Here is a 14,608-nt window from a genome sequence, read left to right as displayed (position 1 = left end):
AGAAGGAATGAAGGTGAGGAGGGGTTGTGCCAACCAGCAGGCTGGAATGTTTGTCCTGATGGTATGATTGGAAGAGCATGAAGTTGAATTCCACAAACAACAAATAAATAGATGACATGAGTGAGTGGGATGATTTACATTGCCGTCTGGGCAGAAGCAGAGGTAGTTGCTCTGGCACCCGGGCGCGGGGTGAGAATATCAGGGAGGGCGCCGCCCACGGCAAGTGGTGAGCGTCTTTTGGGGGGGCGGCGCAGCAATGTGACCCCCCCTCAGGGATGACACCAGGGGTGGCCCACACCCCGCTTCCTCCGCCAGTGCATTTGGGAAACCAATAGTTGGTTAGTTGGCTTATTTTAAGAATATTTTTTATTAAATTTCAATTACAATAATCCAATGGTAACCTCATTATAACACTGCCAAATTAAAACACAATTTCTAATCCCAAAAGATATCCTGGGATTCCTTAACATTTGCACATGGGGTCAGAAATTAGGACATGTTGGAACGTAGAAAGAGAAGAAGCGGACAGTACAAATGTAATTTTATTGTGGTGTTTTTAAAAAATTAATGCACATATTTGAACTTTAGGAAACTATTAAGCCTCATGAGAGTATTCTGCTGAATCTTATAAATACGGCTGGATTAAATGCATATAGTGCACTTTATTTCATCCTTCCAGGCTGAATGCAGACTCATGATTCCTCATGGATGTCCCAGCAGAACTTGATGGGCAGCTTTTCCATTCTCTCCTTAAAAACGCTGTCAAACCTTTCACTTTGTGCGACTGTCATCATGTTCTTCCAGTCTCCAACAGTGCCTGGCCCAGGAAGCAGAAAGAAAGAATGTGCATTGTGGTGGTCAAAAAAATATCCATACCGCCAGATATATTTGATCCCTAGATGCAATTGTCAGGTGAATATGTCAGGAATTCTGCAAGCAGCACCAAGTCAGTGTGATCTACCATTAACTTACCTTTTCGAAGAAAATGTCCTTTGCTGTGGTCTATGAGATCCAGTGGCAAGAACTCATAGTTTGCCCTGGGATCTGCTTTCATTTTATTAATTGTAGCCTGATCCACAACAGCATCCACCTCCTTTTCCATCAGTCTCTTTCCCAGGAAGTTGCATAATTTCAATACACAGCTTCTCAGGTCCTGAAATGGAACGTGGTTTTAATGTCAGGCCATCCACAATAGAGAAACCTGACAGCCTAGAGACTAAAACTCATGGAATAGACAGGATTACAAGCAGGGGAAACAAGCAGCCTGCATCTTTATCTGCCTAGTTTGGAATAATTGCCATTGCATCATATTGCACTTTCATTGTTGCTTTAATTCCATTAGCCATGCAGAATGCACTATATTATGGGGCAGCTCTTTCAACTGAGTCCACAAGTAAATAAATAAATGTCCCTGTTGAAGAGAATGTGAAGATTCACCAAGGCTTTCTTTCCATTGTGGATGAGAAATAGGAAGCCTTCATGGAATCTGAGGATTTGGGAGGACAGAAAAATATTTGCTAAGATGTTCCTTTCTTTTTCAGAAAACCACCACAAACTCTGTTCTAGATTCTCCCTATAGATGGAAATGCAAATGACCAGTCAAAGTCCAGGGAATAAAAAGAGTTGTCAGTCCTCCAAAGTACTTTGATTCAGCTTATTCCAATCATTATTATTCTTCCCAGGAATTTTGAGAAATGCTCATTGTATTTTGCCTTCTTGTCACTCAATTCCTCAGTGCCTATATAATGCAGACCTGTCAAATTACTGTCTAAACCCCTACGTTCTACCCATTGAATATGTCCCATTTGCACAAAGACTTGGTTGGAACTTCCTCTCCTCTCCCATTCCCAGTTACTTGATCCCCTTCAAAGCAGATCTGGGGATACACAGGAGGGGGCGCCTATGGGAAGGGAAAGTCAGGAAAAGTTCTGGTGTGCAAGTAGAAGTTCTTGTGTGGAGGGCACAACTGCATTGGACACAGTCCCCTGTTACTGAACAGCTGTGTGGGGCGGGTTTTCCAGAACTGAGACACCGCCATCCAAAAGGACGTGGGAGAATGTTTTACTAAGGTCCAATGCCAAGATGAAGTCCCAGGCTTGCAAACTGAGCCCTCTGCTTTAACAAAATGTTCTAAATAAATCAGCGTTGGTTGATTTAGAAATCTATCCAGGAAAGGTAGTGACTTTTTTCATTTGCACACAGCTTATCTAAGATCGAAATTTTCTCAAGCCCAAGAAGGATCTTTCATATCCAACATATTGGCAGCAACGTTTTCCACCATTTCCAACATCTTCACTATCTCCCACCTTGCCTTTTCCAAAGGGAAGAGCCCCCCCTTGCCTGTGGGGTGCCCAGGACAGCTGGGTCAGGCTATAACACCGACCTCTCCCTCCCTCACGTGCTTCTGCACCCCTTGGCAGCAGGTGGCGTCCTCTGTCCCTACAGGGCTCCCTGACTAGGGCAGCTGTTTTTCTCCCCCCCCCCCCAAGAAAACACACAAATGTGTTGAGGGGGTGTTTGTGCATGCTTGCCCAGGTCTGGTCGGGTGCTGCTGACCTAGTCTATGAAAGAAAGCTTAGTTCTGCCCCTGTTCAGATCGCTCTGTTCACTTCTGAATTAATAACTAATAATCCCAATAGTTAGTTTGGGATTCCTTAACTTTTGCACATGGGGTAAGAAATTAGGACATGTTGGAATGTAGAATGTTGGAATGTAGAAAGAGAGGAAGCGGACAGTACATATGTAATTTTATTGTGGTGTTAAAAAAAAATTATTGTGCATATTCGAACATTAGGAAGCTGTTATGCCATATGAGAGGGGTTTTTTTTTTTTTTTTTTTACTAACTTACAAATAGTCTGCAACAGTGCCTGGCCCAGGAAGCAGAACGAAATAACGTGCATTGTGGTGGTAAAAAAAATATCCATACCGCCAGATATATTTGATCCCTAGATGCAATTGTGAGGGGAATATGTCATGGATTCTGCAAGCAGCACCAAGTCAGTGTGATCTACCATTAACTTACCTTTCCGAAGAAAATGTCCTTTGCTGTGGTCCATGACATGTGGTGGCAAGAAGTCATAGTTTGCCCTGGGATCTGTTTTCATTTTATTAAATGTAGCCTGATCCACAACAGCATCCACCTCCTTTTCCGTCAGTCTCTTTCCCAGGAAGTTGCATAATTTCAATACACAGCTTCTCAGGTCCTGAAATGGAACGTGGTTTTAATGTCAGGCCACCCACAATAGAGAAACCTGACAGCCTAGAGACTAAAACTCATGGAATAGGCAGGATTACAAGCAGGGGAAACAAGCAGCCTGCATCTTTCTTTGCCTAGTTTGGAATAATTGCAATTGCATTATACTTTCATTGTTGCTTTAATTCCATGTGCCATGCAGAATGCATTATATTCTGGGGCAGCTCTGAGTCCACAAGTAAATAAATAAATAAATGTCCCTGAAGACACAAGGGAGGTTCTGTGACATCTCTACTCAGCATCAGAGGGCCTGTGAAATGACATATCTTGCTTGGGACCATGAGACTTTATTTATAGCCCCATAATCCCTCAGGGGAAATGGTTATATGCACTATTTGCTGTCTAGGGTCCGAAAAGCTGCTCCTGAATCCATGGCCTGCTAGGCTTTGAAGAATCTTTAGGAAAGGAAGCGAGACTAGCAGGGGAAGCAGCAGCTGAGGAAACTTGCATAATTAAATTGCTTCCTTCCTCTATTTTGTAAAGGTGAGTTTTGATGGATGTTTAATATCAGACTGCATAGCATTTTGATAACTTACCTTCTTCATTTCTTCATAGGTAAGAAACAGAATATTGAAGTCATCCTTGTGAGAGTACCAGCCTTCCACATGGTCCAGCCATAAACTTGCAAATATGGATAGGAGAAATGTTGATTTGGCATAAAATGTAGATCAGACTTTCTTTAAAAAAAAACATTCAGACAGAAGCAGTACGAACATATAAACTCCATTAAAACAATTTAAAGAAATCATTTTAAGAACCAGCAGTGGAACAAACCATTAAACAGAAGATGAATTAATACCACCCAACCTCACCAAACACTTTCTCAGAGAAGGAATTTGCAGAAGAGTTCTGCATTTTAAGGCTCCCTGCTGTGCTTCCCATCCCAATGCGATGAGAGAGTGATGGGTGGGCTGAGATCAGTCTAGCCTTCCTCCAGCCCCCTTCCTTCCCACTCTGGCAGTTTCCTTATATGGTGTGGAAGTTAATAAAACATTTAAGAGACCATGTCAGGGTTTCTGCGTTATTACTTGACACAAATCTCTACACTTGATTAAGCATTGGGTGTTCCAGCTTGTAATGATTTGTAGCTGCTGCATCCTGATGCAGACAGCATACAAATCCACCTGATTTCCTTTGGGAGTTGGCCAGATCTATACCCTCCCTTCGGCATCAATGGACACCAGCCATCAGTGGCATAAAATGGTGTAGTTGGAGTCTCAGTTGGAGACGCTTTGTGATGCATGGATGTGGAATTTCCTCAGAGTAACCTATAGCATCAGACATGGCATTCTGAAAAGGTTCCTTAACACAGTGAGAAATTCTTTAATCTGCTGTCAAAGGATAAAGATGAAGGGACAAGAGTGATTCATTTTAGAGTAGCAATTCATCCTTACCCTTGCCAGCCAAAAACCTCTCCATGAAAATTCCAAAATCTTCTACTTCTTCTAATTTGACTATAGTTTTGGAATTATGGTAAAAGGAAACCAAGACATCCTTTGGGTTTCTGGACACATAAACAACCTGCAGGAATAACAACAAATTCTTTTGATTTCTAAAATAATAAATGGATGGATCTCAGATATCTCTTGTTGTGGATTCTTGGTGCTTCCAAGTTGCTTTACAGCCCTGGCAGCCTCACCCTCTTTTGCAGCATGAATGTCACATGCACAGTGCAATCCTATGGTGTCGAATGAGCTTATTCTTATTAAGTCTGTTGGATGGCACCCTTGTAACGAATGCCATTTTTTTTTTAATACTTTTATTTTGCTTTAAACAAATACATACAAATATAGACCACCAAAATTACAAAAGAAAATTACTTAATAATGATAATAATGAAAAAGTTAAAAAACTACAAAAAATATCAAAGTACATGGCATAAAACATAAGAAGACGGATGAGAAAAAAAGGGAAAGGGAAAGGGAAAAGGGAAAGGTAAAAAGAAGAAGAGGAAGAAGAAGAAGAAGAAGAAGAAGAAGAAGAAGAAGAAGAAGAAGAAGAAGAAGAGCCAGAACACAGAAAGGCTCATCTACTGTACGCTTCCATCAAGGTCACAACAGATCATTATTCTTATCAATTCTCTCGATCTGCATTCCAAGGAAACCCTCATCTTGCTATCAGGGAACATTTCTCTATGAGGTACCATTCTAAACATAACCAGGTCTTTCTTGTTGAACCCTTATCCCCTAGATAATTATTTATACATTCCCATTCTTCTTTCATCATCTTTTTAGGTTTATCTCATAGTGCGTCTGTCAGCTTTGCAAGCTCCAAGTACTCGTACAACGAATGCCATGTTTTGAATGGGCCGCAAGATGGCTGAAGACCACCACATAAAATGGATGCTGTTGATGAACTATTCATAAATTGCGCTGATCAAAGAGCGAATGGAATGTGCATGTTCTGGCAAAAGTACTGTACCTGCAAGGAAGTGGAAAGATTGGCTGTGCAATGCTAGTTACAAACAATGAGTATTGTACTATGCCAAAAGTTACAGAAGACCAGGTGCAAAGCATGAGAGTTGTGATATGCCAAGAACATGTTAAGGGTGGAGGACTGCCAAGAACATGTCAAAGGCAATGAGAAATGCCAATATTCAGATGTGCATCAAAAAAGACTAAATAAGATCAGGCTTTTCAGGAGGGTTGGTGTGTCGGATGCAGCCAGGATGCCGCTGTCTGCCCACCGATCCAGAAGAAGAGTGGTGAGTGTATGTGTGATTGTGTGAGAGACTGAGTGCATGTTCCCTTGTCTTGTTATGTGTTCTGCTTGTTAATCAACAAAGCCATGTTAAGTAGAAATTCCAATATATTGGTTGTCTGACTGCTTACTTGTGTTCTGCCTGAAGTGCACTGAATCTCAGATAAAAGAACCTGTTTTATTCTTAACACCCTCCAGGACTTTTACTATGGTGGAGCATAAACTCTGTGCTGTTTAGGAGTTATGGGAATTATTCCAAGCTCAGGGTGCACAGAGCATTATTCATTCATATGGACAATGGAATTGCAGCTGGATGAACTGCCCTCAAAAACGGAGAAATGTTAACGGAAACTGAGATGTTCATTCAAATAAGGCAAGACAAACATTGAATATGATCAAATAATAAATGTGCTGTTTCCTACTTTTGCCCTTCTGTTCCTGAATCCTTTGGGTACTAAATAGTAGGGTAGATGGGAAGTAAAGAGGCGAGGTGATGGGCGACTGACAAAATCCACCTTGCGGCCATTGTACTCCAGCCATGGAGCCCTGTCTATTAAGTCGACTTTTTCAGTTCCATCTCGGTGACCTTCATGATAAATCAAGCTCAAAATATTTTGGGTCCATATTGTGACTATAAATGAGAATAAAGGTAAAGGTACCCCTGCCCGTACGGGCCAGTCTTGACAGTCTCTGGGGTTGTGCGCCCATCTCACTTAAGAGGCCAGGGGCCAGCGCTGTCCGGAGACACTTCCGGGTCACGTGGCCAGCGTGACATCGCTGCTCTGGCCAGAGCCAGAGCCAGAGCCGCACACGGAAATGCCGTTTACCTTCCCACTGGTAAGCGGTCCCTATTTATCTACTTGCACTTTAATATGCTTTCGAACTGCTAGGTTGGCAGGCGCTGGGACCGAGCAGCGGGAGCGCACCCCGCCGCAGGGATTCGAACCGCCGACCTTTCGATCGGCAAGTCCTAGGCGCTGAGGCTTTAACCCACAGCGCCACCTGCCTTACTTAATTTCATTCATATGGGGACGAGGGTGGCACTGCGGTCTAAACCACAGAGCCTAGGGCTTGCTGATCAGAAGGTCGTGGTTCAAATCCCCGCAACAGGGTGAGCTCCCGTTGCTCGGTCCCAGATCGTGCCCACCTAGCATTTCAAAAGCACATCAAAGTGCAAGTAGATAAATAGGTACCGCTCCGACAGGAAAGTAACCGGCATTTCTTTGAGCCGCTCTGGTTTGCCAGAAGCGGCTTAGTCTTGCTGGACACATGACTCGGAAGCTGTCTGCGGACAAAAGAGTCATCCGCGACTGGACCTAATGGTCGGGGGTACCTTTATCCTTTACTTTAATTTCATTCATTGTCATGAATATACTTAGTGCTTTAAAGAGCGAAATAACTGAAACAACATGCAATGGGGTGAGCTCCCATTGCTCGGTCCCAGCTCGTGCCCACCTAGCAGGGAAAGTAAACGGCATTTCTGTGAGCTGCTCTAGTTTGCCACATGACCCGGAAGCTGTCTGTGGACAAACATCGGCTCCCTTGGCCTATAGAGCTAGATGAGCGTGCAACTCCAGAGTCATCCGCAACTGGAACCGTCCAGGGATACCTTTACCTTTACTTTAATTTCATTCATTATACTAACTACATGTACTTAGTACTTTAAAGAGTGAAATAACTGAAAACATGTCTCTGCATCGTGGAGCTTACTATATGAATTGCAACACTAAAAAGAAATGAGAGAGGAAGGGAATCAACACAGCAAGCAGAGGCAGATTTAGGGACCTGGCTGCACGGGTTGCCAACACTACGATGTCAAATAGAAGGTGAGAGGTGGGGGGCACCAAATTTTGGTGTCACACAGACCACCACTGAAATAGGGGCAGCAAAGGGTGAATGAGGAACACTGACCAAGGCTTCCTTTCCATTGTGTGTTTTTTTAAAAAATTAATATTTATTCAAATTTTTTAAAGATTATAAAGAGAACATACAAAAACAGAAAACAAAAAAATACAGAATACAACACAAAACAGAAAAAATACACTGAAAAAATACAATCATTAAAAAGAAAAAAGAAAAAAAAACAATTAATGTCCTTTACATGACAACTTGCCTTTTACTTATTTTCTTGACCTCCCCACACCTCCCCTTTCTGTATTCAAATTCAGATTTTTATTTCAGCAAGTCCTTTCCCTTATTTTGTAACTTAATAGTTTATTTTAATATGTTATTATTTTACTTTCTCTCTTTCTTCCATTTCTTCGGTTCATTTTTGCTTAATCCTCTATATTTAATCATTTTCCCTTTATATCCTTCCAACCTTATTTTCATTTAATTTAATTCATCTTAAAAACCACTTTTACTTTATTCAATCTTAACTCTCATCCAAACTTATACATCAATACTTATTCTTAAACCATTTCTCTAAGGTCGACCAAAGTTCCCTTCCACGAATTTTCCCAATTTTCATACAAATAACAAGATGAAAAGAAAAACAAATTATAATTATAAACCCTTTGAGTTCCCAATTTTTATTCCACCCATGCCCCCTTCCCGGTTCCAGTCCCCAACATGTGTCCATCAGTCTCAGTATACAATCAGCCTGGAGATCTCAAGTCCGAGGCTCTTAATTCTCTCTCACTTCCTCTCTGCCGGTCTTTTTGATAGTCCTTAATATTGAAAACCTAGTCTCGGGGAGGCTTCGGCCCAACAGGATCCACTTTTCTTCCATCCAGGCCTTCATACTTAAAGATGAAGCCTATGGGGTATTCCGGATCTTGTTTCATACTCCTTTCAAATCCAAATGCCCCCAAAGCTCCAACCTCCACCTTGATCAAGTTTGTAATCCTTAGGTCTTCAGATCTCCACATAAGGAGATCCCTCCATTTTTCACTCTCCAATTCAGGCCAGGCTTTCCACATCAGGTTTTTATTTTCCTTTATTGCCATCATGTCAGGCCTCAAATTACAGCTCTCCTTTAACATCTGCAAAATTCCAGCTCCCCCTTCCTTTTCTTCAGGGACCTCCAAATTCTCAAGGCTCTCAGATTTCTCTATTTGTCCAGTTAAGTAGATTTCCTGCATCAGATCCTTGTCCTTATCAAATTCAATGAAGGTATTCACTGTTAAATCCAAAGCTATAGCATTTGTAGCCAAAACATCAATTTGACCTTGCAACTTTCCCAAGAGAACAAATGCTCTGTTCAGTTCAGCCTGTATTTTTCCTCCTCCAGCCATTCTTTGTAATGTCCCAAAGCCCCCTCTAGGGGAGTTTTAGTTCCTTGATGTTCCTTTCAGCACAAATCCAAAAGTCCAGTTAGTTTGTATCAGCCCTTCATTATTCAGGAGCAGGTTGTAACAAAATATAACCAGCAGAAGCAACAGAAACAAAGTCCTCTTTTTGCGTCTTGACAGCTAACTTGACAGCTGTCAAGATCTTCTATACCTCATCACCAGGCTCTCGCGGAACACTCCCGGGTCCGGGGGGTGGCGCTTTCGCTCCCAAATTTAAATCTTTTTCTGCAGGCTCCCCTGCCTCCAATGAAATTCTTATAGTGCCAAACCGTGAAATTAAAGTCTTTTACAAGAAAAAAGAAAAAAAATTCTCCTCAACCTTAGTTAGCAGGTCCTTTGCTTTAAGTTGTTTACAGAGAGGGAAGGCTGACTTCCTGTTTAGACCTTCCCCGATCGTGCCAAATTTAAAAAGAAAATTTTCTTTAAAGTTCCAATTCCGTACTACTCACGAGTTGTTGCTTTAGAGTCCAAATGTTCACAAGAAGAAGTCAGCGCTCTCCGACAAACGGCTATGCGGCTTCACTCCGCGGGAGGAGCAATCGACTCTCAGCACCGCGCCGCTCACCCCGTCCCGTTCCGGAGCTTTAAAAAGCCTCCTTCGTGGCTTGGGGGGGCACAAATGGTCCCGCCGAGTCCCCACGCTCACAGGCTTCACCCGCCTGTGATTTTTTGAGGGTCCCAGCTTCGCCGCAGTGGTAAGACCCGATCCCGCGGAGCCGATCCCTCCGGAGCTCAGAGGGAATCCGCCATTAGTTGTTGGCGCTAACCCGGAAGTCCGGCTTTCTTTCCATTGTGGATGAGAAATGGCCAGTGGGACAAACATAATAGGCAAAAGGCAGTTGCAGAATCCTTTCTTCATGTCACCCAAGTCTTAAATGCCTATACAATGCAGAACTTCCCCTCTCTCTCCTCGCCCACTCCTGGTTATTGTGTCCTCCCCACCCCACCAACCCTCCAAGGCAGATTTGGGGAACACTGGGGACACAAGGAGAGAGAAGAGTGAAGGAAGTTCTGGTGTGGAAGTGGAAGTTATTGCATGTAGGGCACAACTGCAGTGGATATGGCCCCCCCCCATGAGTGGCAAAGCATTTGAATGTTTTTGATGTGTATTTATGTTGTTTTATAAACCTCAAACATGTTGAGAGTGGTGGAAAACATCTCTTTTTTAAAAACAAGTCAGAACATGGCCCAGTTCACCTTTATGTAACCAGGTAAGTTCCATACTACCCACATTGACCTCAATTTTGCATTTGGTTTTAATCTTGCGTTAGGATAATACAGATACTATGTAGATATATGTGGGTATCCAACAGGGTTGAATTGAAATGATGGTTCAACCTACGAAAAGGTACTCTTACCTGATTTTGGATAAGTGATTAAAAATACATCACTGTCTCTTATTTCAAAACCCTCCAGGGAATCTAAGTACTCCACTGAAGTAAATGCTGACTGGAAAGAAAATCCTTTGTATGTGAAAAGGTATTTCTCAGCTGGTTGCATTGCCTGCCTAAGAATAAAGAGAAGAGAATAGTTCTCTCTATTATACGACAATGGGGAATCACAAAGAAATAGAAGTGTCATTTTGTGAAATCCTACTCCTCCTGCAGACCCCATAGCAGAATCCCATGCTTCTCTTCCATCACAGGTGAGCAACATAAAGGTCCATCATTTAAAGAACAGAGACTTGACCCATCATTGAGGCAACAAGGCATTCCCCCCCCCCCGATTTAAGTGTTTCTTAAAATGGTGCTGCTTTCAACTCAAAGTTGGCTTTGCCCTACACAATAAGGCTTTTTTCTCTCACCATCACATAGTTATTTCTCAAGTTCATGTGTGCAGCATGCAAAGTAGCAGCCCTTGGCCTCACTTTATGCTGCCTGGCATCATAGTTTGGTCAGTGCTGCTATCCTGACACTCATTCTTGTACTCAGGGGAGGTGTGAAGGAAGCAAAAAACTGCTCCCTGGAAATGGATCCAAGGGAAATGAAAGACGGAATCTGTTGGGAACTCTTGCCATTTCCTCCTGGGTTCTTGATCAGCTTCAAGAAATTGGGGTGACGTATATTCCGGGCTTCCTGGGACTAAACCATAGATGTGCCTGGGGACCACAGGGTGGCAAAGAGAAAGGTATTGGTCACCGCCCATCTGGCTTCCATTGCCAGCTCTGGCTGAAACTGCTGCTGAAATGTGGTGCCCAAGGAGGTTCTATGGAGGGAATGCTGCCCTCAGCTTCATCTATGATAATACAGAGAGTTGGCTAGACATACAATGGGCCCTGTAGGAGCAGGTGCTCCCATACTGAGACACCACTGCCAAAATATCCCTTTCTTTTTTTGTCTCCTCCCTGTGCCAATTTCTCTCCACCCACGTAGCGTCTGACAAGGAAGGCACTTGCTAGGGTGGGCTCAGTGCATGGTATAAGGAGGCGGGGAATTATTAGGGGAGAAAGTTCAAGGCTCCATTTGGTGCTGAGGAAACCAAAGTTGTCGCCAGTTGTCGCCAGGCCTTTTATACCTGTTGGGACATTTCAAGCCGTAATATAGAATATGATGCATGACATTGAGATATACCACCTTGTGTTATTATAGATGAATGGGTGCTTTATAAACATTTAAATAAAAATAAAATCCATTGCTTAAAAGTGATAAAGAAATAAAATGCCATGAAGCCTGAAAATCACTTTAATTCTCTATATAAGTCTCTATATTAATTCTCTATATAAGTAAATCTCTGGTAGCACAAATGTTGCATTCTGTGTGACACCATAAAATAATATGAACTGTGACAAGAGTTTCCATGCATCTGATGAAATACCTTATTGCCCCTCAGAACTCTTGCAAGAAAGAGTAGATTACTTGTTTGTCATTCGGTAGTCCTGCTTTTCCCTGGAAAGTTTAATTTACAAGAAAACTTACCTACCTTTTGTTTTTAGAGTCAAAAAGTGTGGGAGAGAGAGGGAGAGACCGATCTCTTCTGTAGCTTAGAGTATTTCAGCTTTTCAAGGCTCACGTTCAGAGCTCTCAAGGAAACTGCTTTATAGAATTCTGTTAACTAATAAGAGTTTGATTAAATCGATGCCTCCTCCTTAGTAAATCATTCCTTGCAAGTTATGCAAGAAAAGAACGGTAACACAGGAGCATCGAGGCACATAATCTAAAGAACAACATGGGAAGAACTTTGCACAAGCAACAGCCAATATCAACAGTGGTCTTTGTCCGTTTAAGAAATAAATGCAGTATTATATCTGGTCCACTAGTAGAAAATGGGCTCAAATGGTACAAGGGACCTGAGATTCACCAATGGATGACTATTTGTACACACATGCCTGCACTGACTTACACCCCAATAACACCAACTTTAACTCCAAAATTATCCCTTTTTGTTGTAATCCAGAATGAGGCAGCTAGACTGGTGACTGGGAGTAGCCGCCGAAACCATATAACACCGGTCCTGAATTATCTTAATTGGCTCCCAGTCCGTTTCTGAGCACAATTCAAAGTGTTGCTGCTGATCTTTAAAGCCCTAAATGGAATCAGTCCTTTATAATTGAAGGACCGTCTCCACCCCCATCGTTCTGCCCGGACATTGAGGTCCAGTGCCGAGGGCCTTCTGGCAGTTCCCTCGCTGCGAGAAGTGAGGTTATAGGGAACCGGACAGACGGTAGTGGTTCCTGCCTTGTGGAATGCCCTTCCAGCAGATGTCAAGGCAATAAACAACTATTTAACTTTTAAAAGTTAAACCCCTGTATAGGGAAGTTTTTAATGTCTGATGCTGTATTATTTTTAATATTCGGTTGGAAGCCACCCAGAGTGGCTGGGGAATAAATTTTTATTTATTTATTTATTTATTTATTTATTTATTTATTTAATAATAATAATAATAATAATAATAATAATAATGATGTGGCGTTTGTACGGAGCCCCCGGTCGTCTCACGGACTATTGACCCATACACCACTAATCCACTGCCACCGACCAGGTCCTCCCTGGTAAAATCACTTCAGTCTCAGTCAGCTTTTCAATTCATAAAGAAGAGTGTATTTTATTTCAGACTTAAAACAAAAGTATTACAGCATTCCAAACAGTGTTCCTCTTTACTTTCTTAGTCTTAGGTTCCTCTCTCTATCTCTATTACCACCCCACACTCAAGGACCAACTGCCCTAACTGTCTCTCTATTACCAACTGCCTTTCCCAACCAGCCAACCCACTCAAAAACCAACCAACTACCCACCCACAACTCCCAACGAACTCCCAGAACTCCTCCCAGAACTCCTTTATAGACCCACTGACTCCACCCCTGGGTCCTGTCTGTGCAATCTATTTAACTATTTCCCCTTCAGCACTCTCTCATATATGGTAACGTCACATACCTCCCCCCTTAAGAAGTTACGATTCAGGAGGGTTAACTTCTTAAAGTTACACTCCTGATCAAACAGTTTTGTATGTGGTTTTGTTTTTTTACATATATATATACACATACAAAAACAAGTAAATTGTTGATTGTCTTTGTTCATCCTTCACTCTCTGGTTTTCGTGATAAGGCATCCGCCACAATGTCCAAGGATTCTTTCTCAACCGTTGAGAGGTGCTTTTCTCTAGGCAGTAACTTTCTGCTGATGTAGGTGATTGGATATAGGTTTCCTTCTGGTCCTGGCTGGCTTAAAACGGCCCCGTTTCCGGTTTTTGAAGCGTCCTCCTGTTACATGGTAGGGGTTCACAACAATGGGTTTGGCTTCCCCTGTGTCGATCCGATGTTCCACACCTTTGGCCACTCCTGGAATATTACTGAACAAGGATTCATATTCCAGCAAGATCTGTTTTGCTTCCTCTGGCTGTTTAAGGGTTAAAGTAGGAGCCAATTTTATGTCTGTTAATCTACTCTGGGACTCTCTCTTGTTCCCCCAGCATGGTATGTCTGGTTCACATGGATCCTCTCGTAAGGCATACAGTTTCCATTTTTCTGTTCTAAAATACGGTTTGATCATATTTACATGCACCACTTTTCGCCCTTCCTCTCCTTGCTGGATCACATAATTTACTTCATTCATTTTGGCTTTTGTTTTGTCTTGCCCGGTGCCTCTTCTCTGACATATTCACAGGCTTGATAGCATTGTTTTATTTGTTTCCCCATTTCTGGCCAATAAAAATTTTGAGCCACTCTCTGTTTTGTATGTGTAATACCCACATGCGCTCCAAATACACTGTTGTGAGCGTGCTGCAGGATTTTGCCTTGGTATTCATGTGGGATTACTAATTGTCTTCTCACTTCTTCACCCCCCCTGCATGGTGGGTCAAGGACTTCTCGATATAAAATGTCCTTGCTCAAACAAAACCGTTCTGGGCACTCAGGAGTTAACGGCC

General features: G+C 42.5%; 1 protein-coding gene across 1 annotated transcript; it reads right to left on the bottom strand.

Moving 5' to 3' along the window:
• Positions 1 to 524: 524 nt before the first annotated feature.
• On the bottom strand, positions 525 to 12,413 carry LOC307213396 (amine sulfotransferase-like). Its single transcript, XM_079971264.1, has 7 exons — positions 12,167 to 12,413; positions 10,606 to 10,754; positions 6,377 to 6,585; positions 4,649 to 4,775; positions 3,791 to 3,885; positions 3,024 to 3,204; positions 525 to 817 (listed from the first exon to the last, which is right to left on the bottom strand). The coding sequence occupies exons 2-7, from the start codon at positions 10,745 to 10,747 to the stop codon at positions 693 to 695; spliced, it is 879 nt and encodes a 292-aa protein (XP_079827390.1). The 5' UTR covers positions 10,748 to 10,754; positions 12,167 to 12,413; the 3' UTR covers positions 525 to 692.
• Positions 12,414 to 14,608: the final 2,195 nt, after the last annotated feature.

This window comes from Podarcis cretensis (genome assembly GCF_951804945.1).
Source record: "Podarcis cretensis genome assembly, chromosome: 3".
Taxonomy (NCBI): domain Eukaryota; kingdom Metazoa; phylum Chordata; class Lepidosauria; order Squamata; family Lacertidae; genus Podarcis; species Podarcis cretensis.
Note: the sequence above shows the minus strand (reverse complement) of the source record. Positions and strands in the feature narration are given on the sequence as shown.